The sequence below is a fragment of the Equus quagga genome, chromosome 18 (genome assembly GCF_021613505.1).
Source record: "Equus quagga isolate Etosha38 chromosome 18, UCLA_HA_Equagga_1.0, whole genome shotgun sequence".
NCBI classification, from domain to species: Eukaryota; Metazoa; Chordata; class Mammalia; order Perissodactyla; family Equidae; genus Equus; species Equus quagga.
The window spans coordinates 33,229,248-33,256,230 of record NC_060284.1 but is presented as its reverse complement, the minus strand read 5'-3'; the positions used below and the strand labels follow the sequence as shown (position 1 = coordinate 33,256,230).

Below are 26,983 nucleotides of genomic sequence, written 5' to 3'. Positions count from 1 at the left end.
TTCCAAAAGTAAGGATTTTCATTAGGGAACCAAAAGCTATCCTCATTCTAATTAATAAATCCAACAAGACAGATTTACACTTTTTTCTGTCACTCAGTGAGAGGAATCAGATCTTTTCTCGAGTTAGGAAGAATATGTCGCACTACGCATCACTGTGAGCGAAAGACCCAGCACAGTATGTTTTATTAAGTTCCATCCCTGCTGCATAGGCCAGAGGTCTGTTGAAATTACAGAGGAGTTTTCACACCAGGGAGGTTGTTTCAATGTGGAACTGGGAATGCAGGGGGAGGGAGAAGGCTAGAATTGCATGCTTCTCCTCTTGCCCTATGTTTCTTTTCATTTTCACTCCCACTTTCAAGTGGAAGAAGGGCTAAAAGTAAAGCAATATGAGCTGTACTGAAACAATTGGACTAGAGAGAACTGGTTGATTTTGCAGGAAGCTCAGATCTGCTTCCTGGCCCAGGTAAGATCCTTATGTCTGGAATTTTAACTGGCAGAGTAAAGGTAATAGGATTATGGCAAAATTACAATACGGCAGTGCTTGTCTTTCTTGTGTCCTCCCACCTTCCTTTCTGAACCCATCTGAGAATATTTCATCCCTCCTCCACAGCCCGATGGTTCTTGGCCTTCCCTAGCTACCCAGCTAAACTGCAGACCCTCATGTACCCTTTCTATCCCCCTTCTGCACTTTCTTCTTCTCTTCAGCGTTTTTACTCCCTAACATGATATATTTTATTTACCTAATTTTTTGTCTATTTTCTCCCTTAGAATGTCAGCTCCATGAGGGCAGAGATTATTGCTGTTTCACTCACTACTGTATTCTTAGTGCAAGAACGGAGCTTGGAATATAGCATATGTTAAGTAAATACTTGTTGAATGAATGAATGAATGAATGACTGGTACCTGGAGAGTGTAACTTCTCTTTCCAGTGTAAAATTCAAAGGTTCCCTCTCTGCTCCCATACAAGCCTTCATTTCTTCTAAGAGCTTTGAAGTATTAGTTCTATGAAAATCATTCCCATATGGGGGTAATAATGCCTAAACTTCCCAAAGGGAGTTTTTTCATTTTCATAAAGGATCTTAGTAACCCGAGAGAATGTCTACTGCGGGGAAGCGTTGGGAGAGATATTTTTGAGAAGGAGAGCTTTGCTTTGGAGAGCTCCTTGTCTCCTTCAGGACTTTATCTTCCTTGTCCCTATTTAGTTTACTAGGAAATAAAATAGATGGAATAAATACTGTAACCCCGTTACCCCTACCTATGCAAGTGACTCACATACCTCATGGAACTTTGTAAAATGGACCATTGCTTGACCTGAAAGTGTAGCATGTCAAAGCAAGTTGCTACTATTTGACATTGTAAAATCCGAATTTGAGAACCTACCGTTGAAGACAGATTTCCCACATACCTTTTCTATTTTGTTCATCATCCTCTATTCCTTCATTTCTTTCCTTCCTTAATCTGGAAGGTACGTAGGATTTTGGAAGGTCAGGGATATTAGCATAGATGTCTTCAATTGACTCTGCAAAATTAATATTAATTCAAAATACATTTAGAATATATTTATAATAATGGGAAAAATTTCACTGGGCTTATCAAAAAATATCTTAGTTGGATATAGAATATACTGCTCAAAAACATACCTCCTGATGTTTCTTCTTTTTCCACCTTCACAGACTATAAGAAAAAAGAATTCTCTATGATCAATACAGTTTAAAAAGTGAATTCTAAATGTGGATATACTTTGAAGAATTACATACTATTTGTGGACCTTGAGAGGGCACCATAGTTTTAAAAGTAGTTAATGCTCACCTTTATTATATCTTCTGTTGTCCTCTCAATTAATTTTAGTTTCTTTAAAATTGCCTCTTCATTGGTTGAGATTTGCAATTCAGCCTTTTCAAGATCTTGGATCTCTTTCTCAAGTCTGACAACAAAAAGGTATACTTTTTATTGCTGAAGACAGTACACATGCAGAGATCTCAACTATATCTTCCCCATACATAAACTTCCCTTGGAATATTGCATGTAAGTATCAGGATACCTTCGAAGAACATACCATCACATTAAACATCACATGTAGTACATAGAAGATACCTAATACCTGACTTTGATTTACCAATTTTCGATTCAAGTTTTAAAAGTTTTTTTTTTTTTGACAAAGGGAATTCTCAGGTAAAGTATTTGAACCTTGCTTCATTCCTTGATGCACTTACTAATGTTACTTCCAAATGAAATCGAGAAACTTCTTTTATAAAGAGACTTAAGTTTAAAATTGAACTGAAAGGAATGGTCCATTTGTAGTTATTATGCAGTTCACCAATTTTTCTTACCAAGTCTCCATATACATTATTTGGAGAAAACATTATCATTATGTTTTTTCTAGCCAATCAACACTTTATAACATTATAATTATTAAACTTGATTTAATAATCATAGCTCTTTAACACTTAGAAGCTCTGCGTATCATAACATAGAAAATAACATTTTGTTTTAATTTCACAGTTTTCTAAGAGTTGTGCCATATTATTGCGAGGCGGGTGAGGAGCCGAGAAATGGACAAAATCTAGTATAGTGGCCTCAGCTGCAGCTGTTTATAGAGACTAAATTTTCTGGGAACGAAAAGGGGAACACATGGCCTGATAAAGAATAAGAGAACTTATAGGGACAAAGAGATAGGCATTTGAAATTGGACTGTTGCAAACATTCCGAGCTGGTTCCTTGACCAGTGTACAGCTGCATGTAAGATTCAAGTTAACTCCAGGGTGTGGCGTCATGACCTCTATCCTGTATAAAAACAAACAGCCACTGGCATTCACGCAGTTAGTAAGGCTGGCCTTTGGCAGCCATGAAACACACATCATTTCTCAGCCAAATACTCTCAGCTCTAAAGTCAGCTGCCTCAGAGGATGGCTGATTAGATACAGCAACTAGTTCAGGAGATGACAGCTGTGGGTATTAGTGTCAGCTAAGATAACTGTCAGTTTTCTTGGCTTCCTTCTTTAAGATAGGCATGGATCTGGCAGCTTGAAAATCCTGTGCCATTGTCACACTAATAAAAGCCCAAGATATGGTCTGTTTGACCATTCTCCTACTCATCGCTTCAAGGTTCTGACTTTCCCACTGCCTCTCGCCGTTTGTAGTTGGCCATTTATAGTTGGTTTTGTAGCCGAGAAGATTTTCTTGTGTATCACAGAACTCCAAGTAAAATGTAGTACCCCCGGTTTCTTAGAAAGAAGAATTACTGAGGTGCGACTCCTATTCTGTTAAAATCCCTCCATGTCTATGGTGGCACATTTGCCTATCAGTAGATGTGGGAATAGATGTTGGTTGGCAGAGTAGAAAGTTCTATACTAAAAGTGATAGATGTGGATTGTTCTGATTCTGCTACTCACTACTTGTGAGAGCCAATTCCCTTAACCTCAAGCACGTTGAATATAGCTGATGTTAGATGTTAAGTGTTATTACGGTATAATTAAAAGTTTCTGCCATACCCTGTGTCCTTTCTCCTTCCATGCCCGGTTGCACAGGGTCCTCTACCTGACAGCATGTCAGAGACAGTCTAGTGGGGAGCCATTGGGTAGAAAATGAGGAAGTTCAAATTAACACCGCAAGCAGCCCTGGGATCTCAGAATCCAGCTGTGGAACCAAGCGGACCTGGGATCTCAGAATCCAGCTGTGGAACCAAGCGGACCTGGGTGTGAATCCTAGTTCATCTGTCAATTTCCTGTGGGACCGAGACAAACACTACACCTCACTAAACCTCAATGTTTTCATTGATTCATTCAAAAATATTTTTTTAGCATCTACTTTGTACCAGGCGCTAGCCTATGTGCTAGGGATATGACAGTGAACAAACAAAGTCCCTGCCCACAAGGAGTTTACATTCCAGTGGGAGGACACGGACAATACATGAATACAGGGGCTGACAACCTTTTTATGTAAAGAGCCAGATAGTAAATATTTTAGACTTTGCAGGCCACATGCGAATTCTGTTGCATATTCATGTTTTTTCTTTTTTTACCTTTTACAATCCTTTAATAATATAAAAACTATTCCTAGCTCATGGCTGTACAAAAGTAGGCTAGGGATAGATTTGGTCCTGGGTTGTAGTTTGTCAGCCTCTGAAAATGTGTCTATGTGTGTGTGTGTACGTGCATATTTATTCATTCACACACACATATATATACAGACGCATTTGCAGAAGCTGGCAAACTATGGCCCATGAGCAAACCTACCTCTGGATTTTTTATATATATATCTACATATATAAAATATATATACACACATACACACACATACAATATACACATACAGATTTACATATACAACCATAAAAAATACATGTACATATATATATAATAAACAAACATGTGAATATACATACACACATTTATTCATGAAGAAAAATATTTCCATGAAAAAGGTAGGATAAGGGCTACAAACAGAAGAACAAGGGGGATAGAGAGTGTCTGGGGAGGGAGCACTATTTTACATAGTGTGGTCAGGAAGGGTCTCTGTGATAAAGCGTCATTTGAGCAGAGATGTGAAGGAAATGAGGGAAGGACACATGAGGGTTTCAAGGGGAGCGTGCTTCAGAGAGAGGGAAGAGTAACTGCAAAGTTTGAAGTAAGAGCTGAGGTAGTAAGGAGGCAAGTGGTGAGAAATGAAGTCAGAAGGCGGCAGGCGGCCAGATCTTAACAGAGCCTCGGGCACGGTAAGGCCTTTGGGGAACGACTGGGAGTTCTGAGAGGGGAGAAACATGCTATGATATGAAATGTAAACAATTATATTGGCCGCTGTGTTGAGAATAGACTGGAGGGGGCAAACATGGAGGTCAGTTGTTGTAATAATCTAAATGAAGACTTTTAATCCAGGGTGGTTGCTGGGTAGAAGGATGAGAAGTAACTGGATTCTGGAAATATATCAAAGGAAGAGCTGCCAGGATTTGTTGACAGATTATATGTGCTTGCAAGAAAGAGAGACATCAAAGGTGATTCCAATGTTTGTGACCCGAATAATTGGAAAAAGTGAACACAATTGGCCAAACAGAAATTGGGGAAAGAGAAGAAAGGAGATTGGTGGGGGACATGTTTATTTTGAGACAGTCAAGTAGTGATATGGATAAAACAGCTAGAGAAAGAAGTTGAGAGTTCAGAGAAGTCTGAGTTTGAAGATACAAATTTAGGAGTTGGCATTTACAGCTGCAAGAGTGAGAAGATTTCCTGGAAAGTCAGGGGTTCTAAGGACTGAATCCTGGGGCAATTGAACATTTAGAGGTCTGGGCAAAGTTAACTACTTCATAGGGTTTAATAAGGAATAAAAGAACTAGTGAGCACTCAGCAAATGCTAGTTTCCTCCTGTCTCTGCCCCTTTCTATTCCTGGGGCACAGAAAGAGAGCTTGTGGTCTGGCTGGCCAACTACATCTCAGGGAATTATGAAATGCACTGGTATTTGTAGTTGTTTTCCTCTGTAGAGAGACCCACGGGTAATGTCATGTCATATGATTCTCATGAATTATCTTTAGACTAATATGGTAAGAATATGAGGTTGAAAGCCAGCTAACCTCATCAGAGTATCTACTAATGAATGTTTTTGAAGGTTTTCAAGTCACTGGGTGAAAGCTGCATTAATATGAAGCTGCAGTCAAATGACACATCACGACATGTTTGTGAAAACCAAGTAGAAACAGACAAACACTCCCCTTCTGTTCTTTATCACGTAGTGACAGCCAGCTTTCAGTTCAATAGGATAATAAGGAAGCATCTTAATACTAATGACTTAGAATCACAAACCTCTGAAGGGAGATGCCAACTGATGTAGAGCATTTCTTAAAATTCCCACTTCAATATCCTATTTTTATATGTTGATTTGATACCTCTGTATATTATTTATGGACAACATAAACATCACTAAGAGATAAATGTTAGAGATTTATTGTTCTAAAAAAGCTTTCTAAGAGATCAGAATGCCAGTGGAAGTGATGGGAAACCTAGAAAACTGTAACTGAGAGCAATGAACAGGCTTCTCCCCAGATGCCCCTCCACACGGTCATTACTCAGAGGGGAGGCGCTGCTGTAGCGGGCCAGCAGTGGGAGAGGAGGGCTCCGCATCAGGTAATGCACCAGGCTTTAGAGGACTGACAGTTCTGAAGGTACATGAAACCAAAACTGCAATTGGTAGGCAGGTTCTATCTTCGTGTATCTAGAACAATCGGTCTCAATTGAGGGTGATTTCCCCCTGAGGACATGTGGCAATGTCTGGAGACATTTTTGGTTGTCACAGCTTGAGGAGTATTACTGGCATCTAGTGGGTAGAGGCCAGGGATGCTGCCAAACTTCCCACAGTGCACAGAACAGTCCCCCACAACAAAGACTCACCTGGTCCAAAATGTCAACAGTGCTGAGGTTGAGAAACCATATCCAACTCTCTGATATTGTTACTTTTTCCTCATTATTTCTCTCTTCCAGTTAGCCATAATATAGCATCCAAACTTATTATTTGCTGAATAGAATTTGATGTTCCTTATTTTTATTTAAAATTACCATTTGAGTTAGGTTGTTTTTCAGGTCTCTCTCTCTCTCTCTGTGTATATGTGTGTATGTGTGTGTGTCTATGTTTTTTTCCTTTCTCAGTGACCGTTCTTAGTTAAGAGGATACGCTACACTGATTTAAAGTTCAAAAAATGCAGAGCTTAAATTAGGGACTCACATCCAATCTCTTTCCAAGTGTTTTGGGTAGAGAGAAAAATTTAACAAGTATAAGTGAAGTATTAGGAAAATACATATGTATATATGTATACACAGACATATATACATTCATATAGACACGCATATATATACATATATGTGTGTGTATATGAAAAATTTTAGTTATATGTATGTAAAATTTTTTATATACTTTTACATGGAAAGCTTTTGGGGAGGTCACTGGGGGATAACTCTCTAACCTCACCTGCTTATCTCTCAGCTGATGGGTTAGAATTTCCATAAGTGCTGCCATCCCCATCTTTAGAAGGTATTACCTTTCAGAATGGGAATTGAGCTCCTAGAAATGCTGATTCAGTTTGGTGAGAAACAGGCAGCAGAGAAAGAGAAATATCCTTCTTGGTGCCTCCCGGGCTGTTAGGCAGGGCCTGATGGATGAGTTGGTACTTCTCGCAGTTTCTGAGAGATGGTGGGCAGGCATCATGTGCCAATTTAGATAAGCAGAGTACATGAAAAAGGATTTGTAATGCTATCCATTATTGGAATCTTTCTTCTCCTTGCCTATTTGCTGGGGGAAAGGAGGGTTATTTTCCAGAGCTCTCTATGTGAAAGCAGGTAGCTCTCATTTCATGCTCTGTTCTAGTAACAACCTTCCTTAATCATCACAAGATAATGGCCCCAGTCGAATTCCAACATGCAATTTTTGGTCTTGGAAAAAGGACAGCACATAAATGCTGGATGCACCAAAAAGGAATTATTTCAGAAGGCAATTTTTCTGCTGCTAAGGGTCCATTTATCTTTTTCAGTTTTTGGTGGAGTTAACAAGGACTAACAACCTGATGGAGTCTGCCATTAGGGACCAAACAGACTGGAAAAAAAAATTCAGGAGAAAAAAAAATTCAAAAGTTTATGTCCTCCCTTACAGCACTTCACTTGTTAGCAATTATAACAACATTTACCATGTGTTGACTATTTACACTGTACCAGGCACTGGCCTAATTAGTCTTCATAATATCCCCCCATGAGCACTGTTCCTAGTTCCATTTGACAGATGAGCAAGTTGGGCACCTAGAAAGGTAACCAGCCCGGAGGCTTACAGGTAGCCTGTGGCAGGATGGAATTTGAAATCAAATCTCTGCTGACAGAGCCTGAGCTCTTAATTCCTTTCTAATTAGCCACTGTGGGAACAAAACTTTAGAAAATGGATTCTTATGAACTTAGACTCAGAATTCATTTTGCTCAGCAGTATAAAAGGAATTCTTACTTTCAATGATAACAAAGAAAGTGAAATTAAAATGCTAGCTGGGGTCCACCAACATGGTAAAGTGCCGACTCATTACATGTAAAGGTAATATTTCTGTCCTAATCTCCATGAGGGTGATTTTGTTGAACTGGGACTTTCTCTGATTAGTGGACTAGTTAGTCTGACCAGGATTAAAGTCTAGGCTTTACTAGCTTTTTCTTTGGCTGCTTGAGTTTGGTTTTTGGTGGGAGTTTAGAACAGTCTCCTTCAAAGAGTCTGGGGTTTCCTAAGCTAGTGCTACTTTATAGCGAGACTTTATTTGCTAGGACACAAGACTGTTGTTCAAAGTAATGGAAGCTTTAGGTCTTAAATATAAAACTGGTTAATGCAATTTGATTATACTGCAGTTTGATTGTAACCACCAATGCGATGTTTGAAATTAAGTTTTTGGCTGGCTTTGGCTATATGCTTTGAAAGGACTGATGAATTACTGTGCGTTGGTAGTCCAAACTTCCTTATTAAAAGCCAGATACTATGCCCAAAGAGAGGACCCAATGGCCATTTCTTTGGGAGGGTCTGAGTCAGCAGGTCTTAGACCCAGGCTATGCCACTACTGATATAAAGTCATCCCTTGGTATCCCTGGGGGATTGGTTCTGGGACATCCCATCCCTACCTCCGAGGATATCAATATTCACAAATGCTCGTTCCTTATATATTGGCATAGTATTTATATATAACCTATGCACATCTTCCTGCATACTTTAAATCATCTCTAGATTACTTATAATACCTAACACCATGCAAATGCTACGTAAATAGCTGTTAAACTAGGGAATAATGAGAAGGAAAAAAAAGTCTACATGTGATCAATCCAGCCAACCCTGGTGGTCTAGTGGTTAACATTCAACACTCTCAGTGCCTCCACCTGGGATTGTTTCCTGCTCAGGGAACCACACCACTGTCTGTCAGTTGCCATACTGTGGCTGCTGCATGTTGCTGTGATGCTGAAAGATATGGTACCCATGAGTCACCCATGAAACAGAGTCACCATGGTGGACAGGTTTCAGCGAAGCCTCCAGACTAAGACAGACTAGGAAGAACAACCTGACCACCTACGTCCCAAAAAATTGGCCATGAAAACTCTGTGAACAGGAGCAGAGTGTTGTCTGATGTAGCGCTTGAAGGTGAGAGGATGTGCAAAAAGACCTGGCAGGGCTCAGCTCTGCTGTACACAAGGTCACTAGGAGTTGGAACCCACTCCACAGCACTGACAACCAACATGTTCAGTACAGACACAACCATTGTAGGCCTTTCAGTCTGCAGTTGGTTGAATCCAGGGATGAGGAATTTGCAGCTACGGACGGCCAACTGAACCTCTGAGGCCAGTTGATGGAAATGCTAGAACCACCTCAACAACCCCACCCCAAGCTAGACAAACAGGGATCCAGTTTCTTCTGGTCTCACAGGCTCTCAGAATGGTTTGCTTCCAGCAGGTGCTGAATTTGGCCTGGAGTGGTAAGCAGTTGTAACCCTTGATTTTTCCTTGGGCCAGAGATTCTTATTCCTTTCTTCCCCACTGAATCTTGGGAGAAGAGGAGGTGGCTGATGGTTTCCCTATATTTTGTGAGTTTTTGTGTGAGAGTTCACCTTTTATCCTCTTTTTTTTCCCAGCTTTATCCATGAAAACAGGAAATGGGCTCATATCAAAGCTAACACACTTGTCTTAATTATTGAACCCCTCCAAGCTTCAGTTTTCTCACTAGGGGAATAATAATAGTATTCACAAAGTGTTGTCTTGAGGAGGCAAATGAGATAATGTTTGTAAGCCTCTAGCACAGGGCGTGACTTGGAGGAGTTTCTCAATTACTACGAGTTATCCCTTTCACTTCCTAGTCTGCTATGACAATTCCAGTGAAAGAGAAAATCTACCCGGTCTATTTGGGGATTTGACCTTCAACTCTAATATCAATGGTTTTAGAGGAAGCACGGTGCTAATATAGCTTCAGGGACACACCAGTCCTTGAACATACTGTTCTAGACAGAAAACCAAAACAGCGCTCCAGCATGAGTAGAATTTTCATAGTATTTGTGGGGACGGTGTCTATTTAATGTGTATCTATTTAATAAATGAAAGAATATGACAGTCTGTTTTGACAACATGCTATTCACCCCTCCTGCCAATCCATTTCTACTGTTCTTTTTAGGGATAGAACTCCCTGAGTTTTATGTGTCTTTCTGTCTACCTTTTACATTTCCCAGCCTCCTTTGCATTTAAATGGTGCCATGTGTCTAAATTCTGGCCAATAGGATATTAGCAGAAGTGACCGGGAATTTTCAGGTCATATCCTTAAAATAGAGCTGTTGGTCCTCCATTTATCTTCCTCTTCCTATGCTGGAATGCAGATGAGGTGGTGGTGAGTTGTCTTTGAACCAAGGGCATCACTTAGGGTGTAGCAAAGCAACAAGAAGGAAAGAAACAGGGTCTCTCCATCATCTCATGTAACCTTGCTGCTCGCTTCCCCTTGCATGTCTCCCAGCTAAGACTGTTACATGTGTCAGAAGCATGAACCTTTCTAATCTTGTTTAAGCCACTGCTACTGTGGAGTCTTTTAAAGCACCAAAACCAGTATGCTAACTATTGCATAAACTTATGGGGATGAACCTTAATGCTTTAAGAGATTTTTCAGAATTTTTTCCATTGATTTGCAGAATCACTCATTAGAATGTTGCATTTCAAGTAGTTAGCTAGTAAAAATAGAAAAATAAAAGTCTTTGCTCCTAGAGGTTAAAGAATTGACATGTTTCTAATAGTCTATCAAATCTGACATGGTTTGTATTAACATTAGCTAGTTAGTATTGAATGGTTAAGGTTGCAATGCAAAAAGAAAGTTCTTTTAAATTTATTTTTAAATCATAACTCATCTAAATAAATAACTCTGGAATCACAATGGATACCACTAAGTACACATAGTTGATGACTTTAACCAGGAAATATTGACTGAAGTGTGTTGGTCATATGTTATAGGCAGATAAGTTATTACTAATGGGTCAGAGGTAAAAGATATTTTATCTCTATAGATAATTTGGCCAATGGTAATGTCAAGCTATATCTTCTCAATAAAAAAAGGTTCATGCTTCTGACACATGTAACAGTCTAGTAGGAGGTGGGCTGATTCATTTGCTTTGTTTTTTCCAGTTGGGATCTGATAAATTTCATCGGACACTTAAACTTTTATTAAGCCGTTACTACTTGTCAGGCACGTTTTATTCACCAAACTGAAATAAAAGTGTTTAAAAAAAGACAAAGAATACTTCTATGCACACATTTAGGACAAGAATTGCCTTGTAATCAGCCCTTGCCAAAGGGCACGTGTACAATAAGGAAGATCTAACCCAGCAGTGCAAACAGTCACATGCTGTGGGCAAGCATGCCAGAGAATTGGGAGAATTTGGCATACAGCAGACACTAAATTTGCCCCAGCCAGATCTATTGCCTCTAATTCTGAGCATCTTAAGAACAGGACAAGCAAAACCACACAGCAGCTTCAAGATAACTAGAAGCAGAGAGCTAGCCCAACAGTGACATTAAAACAAGTGTCAGTCTGCTCTGATAATTGGGAACAGAGCAGATGTTTAGGAAAGCTGAATAATTTATAGTTACATGTGAGCAGTATTTGCATGGGTGAATCCCATCTCCTAATCTAACTCTGTAAGTATTAATAATTACCTTATGGGCGGACTATACTATCATAATTTGAAACTGCTGTGAAGGCAGATAATGTCAGAAAAGAATGGTTCAGTAGAAAAGCAAACCTTCTTAATCAGAATAATATTTTGCAAATTAAGGGTTTCGTTTGCCATGAAAAATAAGAAACCAAACTGGTTTTCAGAGAATCAGCCACTTTCATGTGCAACTTACAAATGTAATTTCAAACAAATGCAAATAAACGCACGCTGGAGGTTGGTGTGGTATGGCCAATTGGTTAGTTACGGCGTCTCAAACGCTTTGGCAGGACCAAAGTTGGGTGTGTGGTTTTTAATTAGGGCCTGTAGAGTATCTTGTAGTGAATGCCAAACATTTAATAAGAGCTAAATAAATGTAATAATAATTCAAATTGACCTCTGCATAGGTGACATGAGTTTCCCAAGTGACCTTCAAATACTGTTGTAGCCAGGACATGGCAAGTTAACTGTAGATGTGTTTATCCATGATTTGAGGAAATTTCTTTCTTAAAAAAAAAATTGTAGGGGAAAACTATTTTTAGTGAATAAACTACTTATAACCATATAATGAAATGGCAAAATATATTCAATGATGTATATAGCCATTGAATCTCTCCCCTGAGAAATAATTACCGGCTTTGTGCCTTGTAACCCTTAACATTTATCTCTAACAGTATTATAGAGCAGGCACTTTATTTTCTACTTTCTATCCACTTCATTTTTGCTTGCTTCTAGTGTTAATTGTTCATGTTTGATGTCAAGAACACGACTATTATTTGAAGACCAGTAAATATAAATTCCAATCTTAATATAACATAGAATAACCAACAAGGGCTAGTTAGCTTTGGGTGGTCTAAATGGACTAAGTAACATTTGCCAATGGCAGATGCATTGCAAGGGGTGGTGTGGAAGTTTTCTGGGCTGGTAGATTTACTCACTGGGTACTCTCCTGGGAATGCAGAAACCTAGACCCTGTGGCTGAACCGGCACTTTCTCTAATATAGTGAGTCTCTGCCCTTGAACATTCTTTCTTTGTGACCACGATCTGCAGCATGGATCACTGAAACTAACTCCCCTCCCACTTTCTGGATTGTTCAGTTGCTGCTTTGTTCCTTCTTTACTCCTGTCAATCCAGCCAAAGATCTATGACATCCTTGATAATGGTCTTAAATTTGTATTTCGAGTTACTGAATATTGTTTTGAATGAATACTTAATGTAAAAACACTTTGAAAAGTTAAAATATGTAAAGAGAGGTAAACACATATAAAAATTTGCTTTGAGGAACTTATGATTCTTGTTATTTCCTCTACAAGACCAAAGACTTCCATGTGGCAGGTTCTGAATAAATGTTCACTGAAATGCATCAAAATAAGCAGGGTGAGGCATGGTGGGAAGGATCTGGAGTCAGAAAGATCTATGTGTGACCACATCTTGGCTGTTACTAGATTTATAGTTTTCTGTGCTTTAGTGTCCTTACGTGTAAAACAATGTGCTAATTAGACTTCCCTCAGAGAATCGTCATTCTCAGAACAACGCTTAGTACATAATCGGTGCTCCATAAAGGGGGGCTGTTATTATTGAATTGAAGTGGAACGAGTGGCTCACTTTTAGAGGTTAATCTAATCCACCTTTTAGTCTACCACAATGTGGGGGAGTGTTTATTCTGGGTTACCATTTAATCCTTATTTCTACTAACATATAGATGAGATTGGCAGGTATGAGGAAGACAGAATGCTGGGAGGTGGGGATAAGAGAATAAAAGCATATGAAAGAGGGGCAAAGGTGTGACAGTAAAAGTGATGGTGAGATGTTAAAACATGCCATCAACAACTGCCCCCCAAACCAGGGGCATCACCGCTACAGAACTTTACCCTTGACTCAAGACAGTTGGGTGTTTATTCTTTTCTACTTTTTAAAGAATTTCAAGGCTTTCCTTTTTAGTGTATTAATGTTCAAGTCATTGTCTAGTCTTCTTCAGCTGGTCCCCTTAATAGATATTTTCAAGTCCATACATCTATCCATTCATCATCCTTTTTTTTCATTCATTCATTCACTTATTAAGCTATGTATTCACAAGTATTCCTACTATGTGCTAGGCATTGTATTAGGTGCTTGTGTGTGTGTGTGTGTGTTTGTGTGTTTTGGAGGGGATAGATTTCTTCCTTTTTTTTTGCTGGAAATTTGGTTTACTTCGCTCCTTTTGTTAAATTAAAAAAAGCTCCTGAATTAAAAATAATCAGAATATCTGGGAAATTAAAAACAACAACAGATGAACTACTGCAAATCTGGTAAAGCAATTAGTCAAATATGGAGAGTGAAAAACATGCTTGGAATGATTTTGACTCATATAATTGCCTCAGAATAATTTCTTGAGTGTTTCTAGGCAACAGCAAATTTAAGAAGAAGAAACAAATGGTGTTTTTTTTCCCTCCTTTTTTCTTTTCTCTTCTCTCTTATGTTGTCCCAAAAGAGCAGCTTGTCAGCCTCCCTGCAATGTGATGTTAGATATGGCTGCTTGGGTGGAGCAGGAAGGCAGAAACATGTAGAATGTGATATTTTTCATGCAGCATGCCTTGTTGTGTTTGATGAGGCATTAGTTTCATTAAGGTACAGTTGGCCTGTGCAGGTAGATAAAAGCATTAGGTAGGGGTTAAACTTGGATAGAAACCATAACGAGCTTAACTTTGATAAACCATAACTAGCAACAAAATCATTTAAGCTTTGTATTTCTATGTCAATGCTTGGGTTCCTTTTTGAAACTCAATCTTGCCTGCTACCTTTTGAGTTCACCGAGTAGATTATTGCTTTATATGATGTTGAGCCGAACGCATTTACTAGTAGCCCATTACCATTTGTGGAATAATTTCCCGTAAGTTAGGTAGGATGGCTAATAGTTGCTGTAATGGCCCGTTCTTCAGCTTTTCTCACGACATACAACAACCTACAAATCCCAAGGCTTCACATGCACCTTCCCATTGGTATCATATGTGGAAGGCAGTTTCTAACTATCTGGAGACAAGTGAAAGTGCATTAAAGGCAGGCAGAGGGTCAGAGGGTACTTCAGAATAGTAAAAAAATCCTTATTAAAGAACATTTAATCATAAGTAGATAATCCCTCTCAAAGGGAATGCAGTGTATTTGCATCATTCGCCTTGACAGTTGACCTTTTGCATCTTATGCTTATGACATTGCTGTCAGGCGCCCTGTGTGCTCCAATTAAAGTCAGAGGTCTTTGGACACAGTTCAAGAAGCAGCGAGTGTCTGGAGGGGAGCTTGATGCAAGGCAACTTGGCAGAGGGAGTCATGGAGCATGGCAGGGCAGCTGGATAGGAAGGAGGAGCCTAGGATGCGAATGTCTTACCTCCTTTGGACACTTCTTGGGGTGCTTGAGGTGTCGTTTTGGGCGTAGGCTATTGGATGGAGGAAAGAAACAGAAGTGACAGGATAGGATTTCTAAGCCACCCTATCAATTTGTGCACATGGATGTTTGGACTGAGAAGTTGGTGCTGAATTTGCACCTGTGCCTACAGTCAGGAAGCGAACGGTTCAGTGGTCACAGTAAGAGCAGGGCTCATTTGAGAGGCAAATTGAAACTCTATTTAGCACAGTGATTCAGAAAGAGATGTTCAATACAATTTTCCTCCTGGGAACATTTCCTCGTGAGGTATTAATCAGGGCACCAGGCAAAATATTCACTAATACTGTTCCAAAGCTAAGAATGTGACTCAGAGACAAAAACCATGGAAATCCACTTATTTTCTGAAATTTGGCCTCTCTTTGAAAAGCAAAAGATGAGAAGATGAATAAATAGACATACTTTACTTAAAGGTTATGTGTGAGTCAGGGAACCTCTGAGTGTTTTTAATATGGCAAAGGACCACACGAAAATGTCTACATAAAATGATGCACATCAGAGTGAAATCACAGCGCGCATTGGAAGTAAAAAATGCTATAAAAGAGTAGCAGTTACAAGATATAATTTTTGTAAAATTTTTCTGCAGGATCTGAGGCACAATTTCACTTTTAAGATTAGGACCTTTAATTAGATTTTAAATCCTGGCTCTAAAGTTTTTAGCTGTATGACTTGGGGCAAGTTAGCCTCTATAAATGTCAGTTTTTTCACCTGTTAAATGTTATCAACCTCATAAGGTGGTTGTGAGAATTTAGTGAAATAATATATATGAAGTGCTTAGCACAGTGCCTGGTCCATAACAAAAGCTCTGTGGAAATTAACCCCTATTATCAGCATTCTAGTCCTGAAGCCGTAAAGAAAACGCGACAATTATTTCCAAATGGAAAGAATCCCAGTTGGATGGTCATCTCAGTTTACTCCAAGAAAAGATTCTTTGTGCTGGCATAAAGAAATGAGAGATCTTGGCCAGAAGATAAAAATTCCCAGATAAAGCTCCAGGCAGTGTCCTTCTTTTAATTATTTGTGACTTCTAGTAAGGAATGGTATCTTATATTTTTTTGAACACCTACCACGTGCCAGGCACTCTGAGAGCTGCTTCACTCACAGTAGTCCTGCAAAGTGGCTATGATTGTCTCACTGTTACACACAGGGAAACTGAGGCCCGAAGAGATGAAACAATATGGCCAGCCTTATGCACTACGGTCAGCAGAACAAGGATCTGAAGACCAAAGGCCGTGCCCTTTCAGTTCATCTCACAAAAACCGTGGAAGTAACAGGAATGAAAACTTCATGGGCAAAGTCTGGCCCTGCTACAGACTCCAAGGTAATAGCAACGTTTCTATTTTGATGCTCCTATTAAAATCTTATCCTCTAGCTGAGAGGCCTGGCAGATGGCAAATGTCACCCTTGAGCAGGCGCCTAAGTCAAGTGATAAATCACATTCGGGATTTGGGATACTTTCCCTGCTTAGAGGAGGATGGCTCTGCCTAGTTCAACTTCACCAGTTGGCTCAGTGGCCATTCATAGCTAACAGGAAAATGTACTGTATTTAGCTGGTAAGAAAAGCTTCTTAAGCACTGTGGATAGTTGTTTAGGAGATAGACTGAATTTAAAAACATGTACCTGATTATTTAGCAGCTTTAGAAATATCTGAAGAAAATGTTCAGTTATCAGGTAAAGCTGCTTTGGCAACGTGATTTCTCTAACACTGGGCAGTAGCAGAGGCTGCTTTAATACAGACAAGGCACGGATATTTTTTTGTCTCCGTATGTTTCTCCAGAACATTCTCTTCTGTGCACATTTTTATGAGATAAATATGCCTTTATGGGTCACAATGATGGAAATTCTTTACTAACTCTTTGCAAATACATCTTTTTAAGACCATTCCTTAAATAAAGCAGCTTGCTATTAGGTGTTAGGTGTTTGCCTGTTTCCAGAACATTGACACTTATAGCTCTCTTTTGATTTTACTGCAGGACAGCACTGAACCTGGCTTGCTTTAAGGCCCAGGTTTACCTCTGCAGGCTCCGTAACCTTAATTAAGTCCCTTATCCTCTCTGAGCCTCATTTTTCATCAAAGAAATGGAAGTATTGACGCTTTCTTTCTAGGATTGCTGCATTAAAAGATTTAATGTAAGTGCAAGTGCTTTGTAAATTGCACAAGCCCATTTCAAAATGAACCATTACTGTGATTATTTATATTTGGAGACTAAAATCATTTGGTGTTAATAAAGGAACAATGATGGATTAATGACATCCTGAAGATCTAAAATAGAGTTGTAGTGGGATGCCAGAAATTGGATAATGAACAGACATGCTATTGGTAATTTCTCAAAAGTATTAGAGGGACGATGGGAGAAGATCCTGAGTGTGGTAGGAGCTGTTTGGAGAAAGAACCAAGGGACAGAATATGCTTCAAAGACATGCTTTCTGTAAGAGACAAAACCTCTTCAGCCCGGAGAGGTTACTGTGTGCTGTGATTTTATAGACAGCACGGGGTAGTCAAATGAGTTAGTCTCTGATCTGCCACTTCCTAATTGTGTGAATTCTTTAATCTCTCTGCAAAACGTGAAGAGAATGACACCTGTCTCAACGGGGTTATCAAGATTAAATGGGATGATACATGGAAAGTGCCTGGCTTCTAATATGGCTCAGTAAATATGTTTTTCTCCTCCTCCTTCTTTTATTTTTTTGGTCAGATAGGGGCTCTAACTAGGTGAGCCACTATCAATACTATTAGAAGCGTATGTGCTTCTCAGAGCATTCAGGCAAGGTCGGAAAGCAATCAGTAGAATCCTAATAAATTCTCTGGGATTACTCAGGATGCTGTCCAACCTTGTTAATAGAGTTTGAGTATATGTAGCCGCTTCAATTATCATCTGGTGCAGAGAAAGTTGTTGGTGTTCAGTACGTGGAAAGACTCTGAAGAGGGGGCTCTGAGGAAAGCAAGGAGGTGTCTGTGCTGAGCGAAGGGCGTACAGGGATTCAATTCAGGACCCCTTCAGAGATAAGCATTCTGTGTTGAGGAATGAGGAAAGCAATCATCAGCTAAGCCAGACTTTGGTAAGAAGCTCTTGCTAAGGGACGCCTTATGAAGAATCAAGTTTTCCAAACTGTAGAGTTGACTCATTGAGTCATTTTTAAGTATTGGTTATCTACCACTCTTTGGGCAAACAACTGAGGGTTTATAAATGTAAACATTTCAATTATAAAATATAACTTTTTAAGAATTGTTAATTCAAAATACATCTAAATAAGAATGAGTAGTCAATGATTTTAGCTATTAAATATATAAGCATGTTAAATTATGCAAGTAAAATGGAAATCAGTTGAAAAAAGGAAGCTTTTTTCCATGTCGTCAACTTTAGACCTAAGGCGATCTGTTTGCATTGTGTGCTGAATGTGGACAAAATGTGGTCATAGGACAGCTACTTGGTATTTTTATCTTCCAGATTTTTCCTATAGTCCTCACTAAAGAAAACAAATTCAAAGTGAGTGAAGTTTTAAAACTTACCTATATTTCAAAGATCCATAGGCTTCGAATTATTGTTGCTATACCACAAGAAATTCCGTCTTTTTTCCATGTTAGGTTAGAAAATGATTCTGACATTTCCCCTATCTCTTTCTTCCACACTATCTATATTTTGTAATAATACTAATAATCTCATCTTATATTTGAGCTTTCCAATTTTATATGTTCATCACCTCATTTTAAGCCAAGGCAATTTAAACACTTATATCAGAAGTTGCTGCCTCTGTCCCGATCCTGTATGATGGGCAGGGAAGGACATGGAGAAGTGAGGTCAACACCTGTGACCAAATAATCAGGGAAGTAACAGGGAGAAAATGTTAGTGAAGTCTTCCCATAGTGCCTTCTTTTCCAAATACCATGGTTGTGATTGGGGTGGGCCTGGGAGAGATGTGATGGAGGGGCAGTCTAAACACACCCATGGACCTGTCACTTGTCCTAAGGTGAGAGTGGGGGCTAGGGCTGTGAAGAAGGACTGTTTCTTGATCACCTGCCATGTGCCAGGTAGATGCTAATAGCTTAGCACACATATTTTTAATCTGCTCAACAACTGTAAAAGATAGATATTTTTACTATCATCCCTTAGGTGAGGAAATCAGCTTAGAGAGCTGTGGTAAGTTACCAATATGTATTTTAAGAATACGTCTTGTGTTTATTTTACATTTAGGTGTAAATTTACATTAAAATTTCTCTTGTTGCCTTCTGATGTGGTTCCTTAGTCTTTATTAGAAATCCAAATGGAAGATCTGATTGTTTCCTTACAAATGAGAATAGCTCTTATACATGCAGCATGTGACAAAATAAAAATAAAAGTAGTTTGGAATATCTCAGTGAGGGCCGTACCTGAGGATACTCTGTTCTAGAACCTGGATCTGGTGCTGGTCTTGTTGATTTTGCTTCTTCATCTCTTCCTGTTCTTTTCCACTGCTGATTCCATCTAGAAGCCATTTCTCTCTCAAGGCCTTTTTCTGATATCAGGAAACACAAAGATGTTCTTAGTCAACAGTTTCCAAAATCTCTGACTGCTTTCAAGTCTTATGAATTTCCATAATGGACATATTAAAGAGAAATTATTTTCTCTCACTGCCTTTCTTGAATAAATCTGGTATTTTCCTTCTTTGCATACTTCTTGATTTCCTTCCAAAGCCGGTTTTTATGTATCTAATTCCTAGCTATCCTTCAAGGTCTAGTTCAGGTCCCTCCTTCTCTACGAAGATCTCTGTCCTCCCCTTGCACCCCCAACAGCTGGGTCCTCACCTTCAGAGAACTCTCCTTCAGAGTCACACAGCACTGTATGTTTACATGCACTATATGTTTGCTGTATGTTTATAGCAGTCTTATAGGGACCTTATCATGTGATGCTTTACTGTTATGTGTTTGGCAGATGGGTTTATATCTTGTGACCCTAACAAAGTAAAAAGTTCCCTGAAGCCATTTTGATATTCATCCCAGTGACAGTATACACTGACTGCTTCAAAAAACATCTTTTGTGGGATTAATTGGAATGGTGGGCAAAACAAGAGATTGTGGCTGTATCTTAAACTAATTCAGTGTTAGTCTTAGGCTGCGTGGTCGACATTTATTGTTTTGCCTACTCAGTACCCCTCCTTTCTTCTGAGAACCCCTCTGGTTCCAGATATCCCTTAAGTTCAGCTCCCTACTTAATAATTCCAATAATATAATGTACAAAATTCACTGATCTGTCTAAATATTGGTGAGATGAATTTTTGTCAACTTTAATAGAACAGAAAAGATTATTTCAGTCATTTCTATACATATCACTATAAGAAACACTCAGGTGGGCTGGTCTTATGATGCTGAGTGGTGGAGGGCAGAGAATGATTCTTGTGCTGTGATACATTAACTTGGGGCTACATTCTCAGTTCTTAGTCTGGTTAGGAATAAGAATAATTTCTTTTTTTTTTTTTTTAAGGATTGGCACCTGGGCTAACAACTGTTGCCAATCTTTTTTTTTTTTTTTTTCCTGCTTTATCTTCCCAAACCCCGCCCTGTACACAGTTGTATATCTTAGTTGCAGGTCCTTCTAGTTGTGGGATGTGGGACGCTGCCTCAACGTGGCCTGACGAGCGGTGCCATGTCCGCGCCCAGGATCCGAACCCCGGGCTGCCGCAGCGGAGCGCGCAACCTTAACCACTCGGCCATAGAGCCAGCCCCCAGAATAATTTTAATTTTAGCCCTATAAAACTTTCTCCATAATTCACAAATTGTCCTTTACCTCTGGTAGAGAACTCTTCACATCTAAATATAAAATATAGAATTTAGATGTGCCATCAAAATGATATGGTACCATTATATATTGTAATAATCAACACACTTATTTTGCTTTTATGCCACAGTTTAGACTGGTGCTTTAGTTTAGGAGGCTAATGAATATGATAAAATCTATTTCAAAACAGTGACATTCAGAATCAAAAGCCATATTAGCTAAATGAAAATATAAATGACATGTGGGTAATAGATCTTTTGGCCATTTTTTAGGGAAAGGTTACCTTGAAGCACTTCTGCGTTCCACGTGGCAGTTAGAGAAGACTTTAGGAATAAATTAGTTTTTCATACCATGAGTTAAATGGACTTCCAGAAAAGAAAAGTTTTCTAGATGTAGTGTGTTTTGTGTTTCTTGGTGGCATCAGACTGTGATCATGATACTAGGCCAGAAGATCCAAGTACACAAATATCAGAAGTGTTTGAATGTTAGAACACTAATAAGGTCCCAGCGAAACCCGCTTTCCAGCACATCACCCATTGTCAGGTTCTGGAGCTAAAGAATATCAGTGAGTTACTGCAACTATTTTGACATGTACGCTACTGATACAGGAGGAGAACTTTATAAATGTTTACATTTGTGTTGTTTAAAAGTGGGTGGTTGAAGTGTCATGAAATAGTTTCAATCAGAAAAGTGGTGAGGAGAGTCACTGGGATGGGGACAAAGGAATGAAGAAGAAATAAAAGAAAGACTGGCATCTGTAGAGGCCAACGGAGCTTTCTTGACTTGGTGAATGTATTTTGGAATCGATTTTTAAAATACTTCTACACATTTTTGAACCCTGTTTTGCAATGATGCCTCGTTGCTGTTCATTATAGCCAACCATTTTCTGCAAAGCTTGAAAGAATGTACTTTACTGAAACTGCCACTCTTTCTTCTGTTCTCTTTGCAACTTAAGCCTCGTATACAGTGTGCATCACAGTATAAAGGTCTTAAATTTATATGTCAGTTACCATTTTAACAGCACAGACCAAATTTTATTGTATTTTCTTAGTATCCAGCTTAGTACCTTGCACATAATAGGTGCTTAATAAATGTTTATTGACTGAAAGGCCCTATGGACACCTATATAAATTCTACTTATCGGTTAAGACTCAGTTTAAATCCCACACCTTTAACAGAAACTTTTTTGACCACCCCAGATTAAAGAACGGCTTATGCTCATATTTAAATATTAAAAAGATCATCACTTGACTTGTCATAGTTATTTATTGAAACTTGAATTTCCCACTAGGTTGCAGGTAGGTCTACAACCCTGCAGGGCCGCTGCTAGTTTCTATGGTATTAATATGCAAATTAGTCCCTACTCCCAGCCCTTTGGGTCAGTGCACAGCTGGGGAAGGCAGACCGCACCTTTGTGCCAGAGAAAAAGAAACTTCATCCTCCAAGCAAAGCAGCTCTGTGCCAGGCTGCACGGTTCCAAGGGAGTGGGGGCAGGATTTCAGCACCTCTCTCTCAGGTATCTTTGTGCAGTGCACAATCCGCACAAGTGTGTACAGCAGTCCAAAGCATGATAAATGTTTTGATTGGATTAGATTAGAAGAGGTCTCCTGGGTTCTAGAAAGCAAACCTATAGGGATTATCACACACTATTGCTTTTTGGACTATTTTTGGCAAGTACTCAAATGAGGTGCCACCTTAGAAGTGGACCTTTCAGTGTGTCAGAGTTTTCCTATGTGAAACTTAGATCCTAGAATGAGGAATATTAAAACCTGAGGGGATATTAAAATCTTTTCTTCTGCTGTGAGTTCTATTATTGTTTGGCTACTCATTCTACAAGGATAGTAATTGCTGAATGCTAGAGAGCTATCAGTTTACTCAGAAGCAGTAGTTAGTTCACTGGGAGACCCAAACTGTGTGTAAATTGTGTGTGTGTATGTGAGAAAGAGAGAGATTGACAGAGAGAGAGGGCACACAAGCACTGATTTTGGAGCTAGTAATGGCCTATCTCAAAAATTGTTGTAGATTTGACTTTTGACTTCATTTGAGTTGCACTGAAACAACTTGCTAAAATTTGTTTTTATTTCATTCATTTTCTGGGAGGACACATTGCATCTCTTGGCTATGTCTACTACTCACGTAAATTCAGTGTGACATATTGTAGGGGTAGCAGGCTGGCTATGCTTTGAAATGATCCATCAAACATCAGAAATGTCAATTTGTATAGGAGCAAAGAAACAAACAAAACCAGAGAACTGAGGTTGATTGAAATCTTAAATTATGTTTCTCTTCGGAGGTGGATACTTGATTCATCAAAAAGATGGATTTAGCTGAATTTGGCAAGTTTAACTTAAGTTTGTAGACCCCACAATTGTTTCCTTGAGGGATTCATTACATCTATTGATAGCAGCCCTGCCAGGTAAGTAGTTTCCTGCTTGGGCCTGTTCACAAGGAGCTCCTGTTTGTCATTTGGTTGCATCCTGTGACTAAGCTACAGAATAAAATGTTGAAACTCAATGTGCTTTAATTACAAAATGACCGCACCCACGAAAGATGTAAAGTCTGATTTTGAAAATGGAGGTTTATTTTTGGTTATGATCTCATTTTCTGTCAAAACAAAATAAAACAAAAGCCCGAGCCATACTCAAACAACATTGGATCCATTGCCCCGAGCTTTTAAATATGAACATCCTTGACCAGGCCAGACAGCGTCTGTTCTGCACCCCCAAGGGAAAGGCTGGTCTTTCATCAATTTCAAAAGAGACTTCCTAGCTGGATCTGCTCCCTAGGGATGTTAAGCAATACTGTGTTCAGGGCCAAATTATCAAGGCTGAATTCTCAATGTTACCCAAGAAAATGAGGAAATTCAGTAATAAAGGGTAAAAGCAATAAAACCATGTTTTCAACTTTCCACGTGTTTGCCAGAAGGCATTAATCTCATATGCAAATATTACTAGCTTGTTGGCCTCCTCTATGGTTATTAGGGTGTTAGTAACGCTATGATGGAATTTTTTCCCTCCTAAAGCTTCTTCACTATTGAATTTGAGTGCCATTAGAATATCTGAATACAAAATCATTGAAATGAAAGTCATACATTACCTTCAAATGCTGATGTTTTAGTTTTTCTTCCTCTATTTTCAGACGCTTCTGTGAGATTTCTTCCTGTACTTTTCTTTTATCCTGAAATAAAAAAGTTCCAGAATAATCTATTTTTTCATTTTGCTTAAATATGTTTCCTTGGGGTTGTTATCAAATAACCGGCCAGCAGTATGCCCTTGGCGTTGGTATGAAGATGCTTTGGAAACTCATATTTCAAAGCAAAGGAGAGCAAAGTGAGATATTCAAAGCATTTTGCTGATGGAAAACGATACAAGGTTCTCTTTCAAAGAGGACTTAAAAATATTTTAATGTTTTTCCTTCCGCTCTCCCCTTTCTATCTTCCCCATTAGTCTAGCGAGATCGAGCTACTGAGTGATGCAATGTAAAAAGTGAATTTTAAGGAGGGAGTTTTGAAATAGGCATGAGGCAACATTGTGAGAAGAGAGGCTGTTCCTGGCACAGGGCTGAAGAAACTGCTGGATAAAAGGTCTGCTAATGCAGGAAAACAGGACAGCCTATGTAACGTTAGAAAGCGAGGAAGCTAGAAAGTGAGACTGTTTCCCCCTGTGAACCTTGCTATGGGAAGACAGGGCAAAGGGATCAGATAATACACGTTAACACTATGAGGGCCTTTAGCTGAGGTTAAAAAAATATTCATGGAGTTTTGTAGTATCTTCACGAAGTTTAAATTGCATTACCTTAGAAAACCCAGAAAGCATAACTATTAATACACAGAGGTTGTACGTTTTAGAAAATACAGCATATGTACTTCAATAGGCAGCCTGGGTTTGACTTCTGGTTCTGCCATTTACTAGCTCTGTGTCCTTGGACAAAATCCTTAACTTCTCTGTGCCTCAATGACCTCATCTGTAAAATGGGGATAATCAGAGTATCTACCTCATCAGATATGAGCATTAAATGAGCTAATATATGTAAAAGTTCCTAGAATAGTGCTTGCACATAGTGCTTTATAAGTATTTGTTAAAGAAAATCAAGTAAATAAACACATAACCTGTTAATTTCACAGAAAGCAACATACAAATTCTGATAATGTTTCCATTGGCCTGAAATGTTTTTGAGATTCTTTCTCTGGAATTGCTCGAGACGTTTTACAAGCGATGCAAAAAGATCCTTATTTCCTTATTTTTGACCAGAGGTGACATTATCTTCCACCTTATTTGTAAGAATTATTTTTAGATCTGCCTTCAAAATTGAAGACTCCCAAAGGATAAAAATTTGTTGCCAATGAAGACATCTAAAAGAATGTGAAGCAGGCTCAGAAGGTAATTTAGAAGGGAGAGTTCCAGAAACACTTGGCAGCATTACTGAAGTAAGTACACGGCTTCCTGCTGTGACTCCTTTGAAGATAAAAACTCTTTTATGATGTGTAAGTTCAGGTACATTTGCTGAAGAAAACAACACGTTGCGCTCCAACTTTATGTCGTGCTTCTCTGTGTGTAAGAAGATTATATGACTTCATCAGCACTACTTCTTAAATTTCATAAGCAGCCTTTTGAAAAAAGCAGCCAGGCAAAAGCGTGGATCTTCAGAAACATTTCTGTGGATGAAATCTGGTCATTAGGAACAAAGACTCTGAAAATCTGGGAGTCAATTCTCCACTATTTCTAGAGGCTGTCGTTGAGCAAATATTAGTAATATTTTAAGTGTATTGTGCCCAACATTTTGATAAGCATTTTACAGGCACTATTTCACTTAACAGTCATAATAACAAAGAGATATTGTAATAGTTTTTATATTACAGAAAAGGAAATGCAAGCTTAGGGAGATTAACTAATCTAAGCTCTCACAACTAATAAGTGGCAGAACCAGGATTTGAACCCAGGGAATTTGAGTTCAGCCTCCACACTCTTAGCCACTTCACTACACCATTTCCCTGAGTGGAAAATGAGTCCAGCTTCTCACCACTTCCCTCATTGTCCTCTCCATTATGAAGCCCTGTGGCCTGGAGGCAGCACCAGCATAGCCAGCAACAGGAGTGGGACCTCTCAAGGGAAGGGAGCACATTTTTAGTTCACTGCATGCTGGTGTGTAGCCATCCACCTCTCTCCACGGATAACCCAGAGGGAAGAGCACGTTATGTGTGTGTGTGACAGTGACTGCTGAACCCAGCAATGCTTCCCCACCCTGTGGATAGTCAGTTTGGGCTGGTTTCACCTTGGGGTTAGTAATAAGGTAATGAAAGCTGTGGGTAGAGGCAGGGCATCTGAAGTGTTTTGGCAACACGAGGCTTACAGAAGGGTTGCTAAGGAATACTGTACCAATGTTTTGTCTCTCAGCGGTAATGTGATGCCTCTCTCATATCAGTGTAGGTAGTTAAGAAGGTAATTTTATAATGTTACAGGCTTGATCCTATTTTATGATAGGAGCACTTTTTCCTCACAAGATACCCATCAACAGCAAGTTATTATCCTTTTGCCGAATTTCATAGGGATCTATAAGCATTACTGAAAAATAATACGGCAACAATTTAGTTTTATTATGGTGGAATAAACTACAAGTCAATCTTAGGTTGTATATATGGCTCTATTGCTAGTGTACCAAAAGTTATCATAGCCAGATAATTCCTTCCTGAATTATATGGAACAAATAGACATGAAAGCCATCTGCTTCCCAAAATTTCCCTAGAAGTTTGAGCATCTCTATAGACACCTGTTGTAACCTGGAACATCAGAGAGTTATTAATGTTAACCATTATGAATAACTTAAGTTGCTGTTTACTTTTTCAATGTTCAACCAATGAAGACTTTTTGCTCAATGAATAATTGCCTAGACTTTTAGCTGTCTGACTTAGAATATTTTAGCAGCTGACACCCACAAATTCCAATTCTGTAAAAGGCTGCCTCATAATTATTTTGAAAATTAATTTATTTACTTTGTGCAACTATAAAGCTATTGTAACCATCCATGATTCAATGTTATTACTGCAATTACATACATAATAAAAGTAAACACAATACTTTTTATTGTGTGCGTATTTTAGAGATATTATTGGTTAACAGTCAACTAATATTCTAAAATGCCTGAA

General features: G+C 38.9%; 1 protein-coding gene across 1 annotated transcript in view; it reads right to left on the bottom strand.

Moving 5' to 3' along the window:
* The window catches only part of PALMD (palmdelphin), a 46,404-nt gene that overhangs the window by 5,958 nt on the left and 13,463 nt on the right, over nt 1-26,983 (bottom strand). The window contains exons 2-6 of the mRNA XM_046645552.1: nt 23,938-24,018; nt 19,458-19,582; nt 1,810-1,924; nt 1,641-1,674; nt 1,406-1,519 (exon numbers count right to left, since the gene is read on the bottom strand). Coding sequence (XP_046501508.1) covers nt 1,406-1,519; nt 1,641-1,674; nt 1,810-1,924; nt 19,458-19,582; nt 23,938-24,018 — 469 coding nt within the window. The remainder of the gene's footprint in view (nt 1-1,405; nt 1,520-1,640; nt 1,675-1,809; nt 1,925-19,457; nt 19,583-23,937; nt 24,019-26,983) is intronic.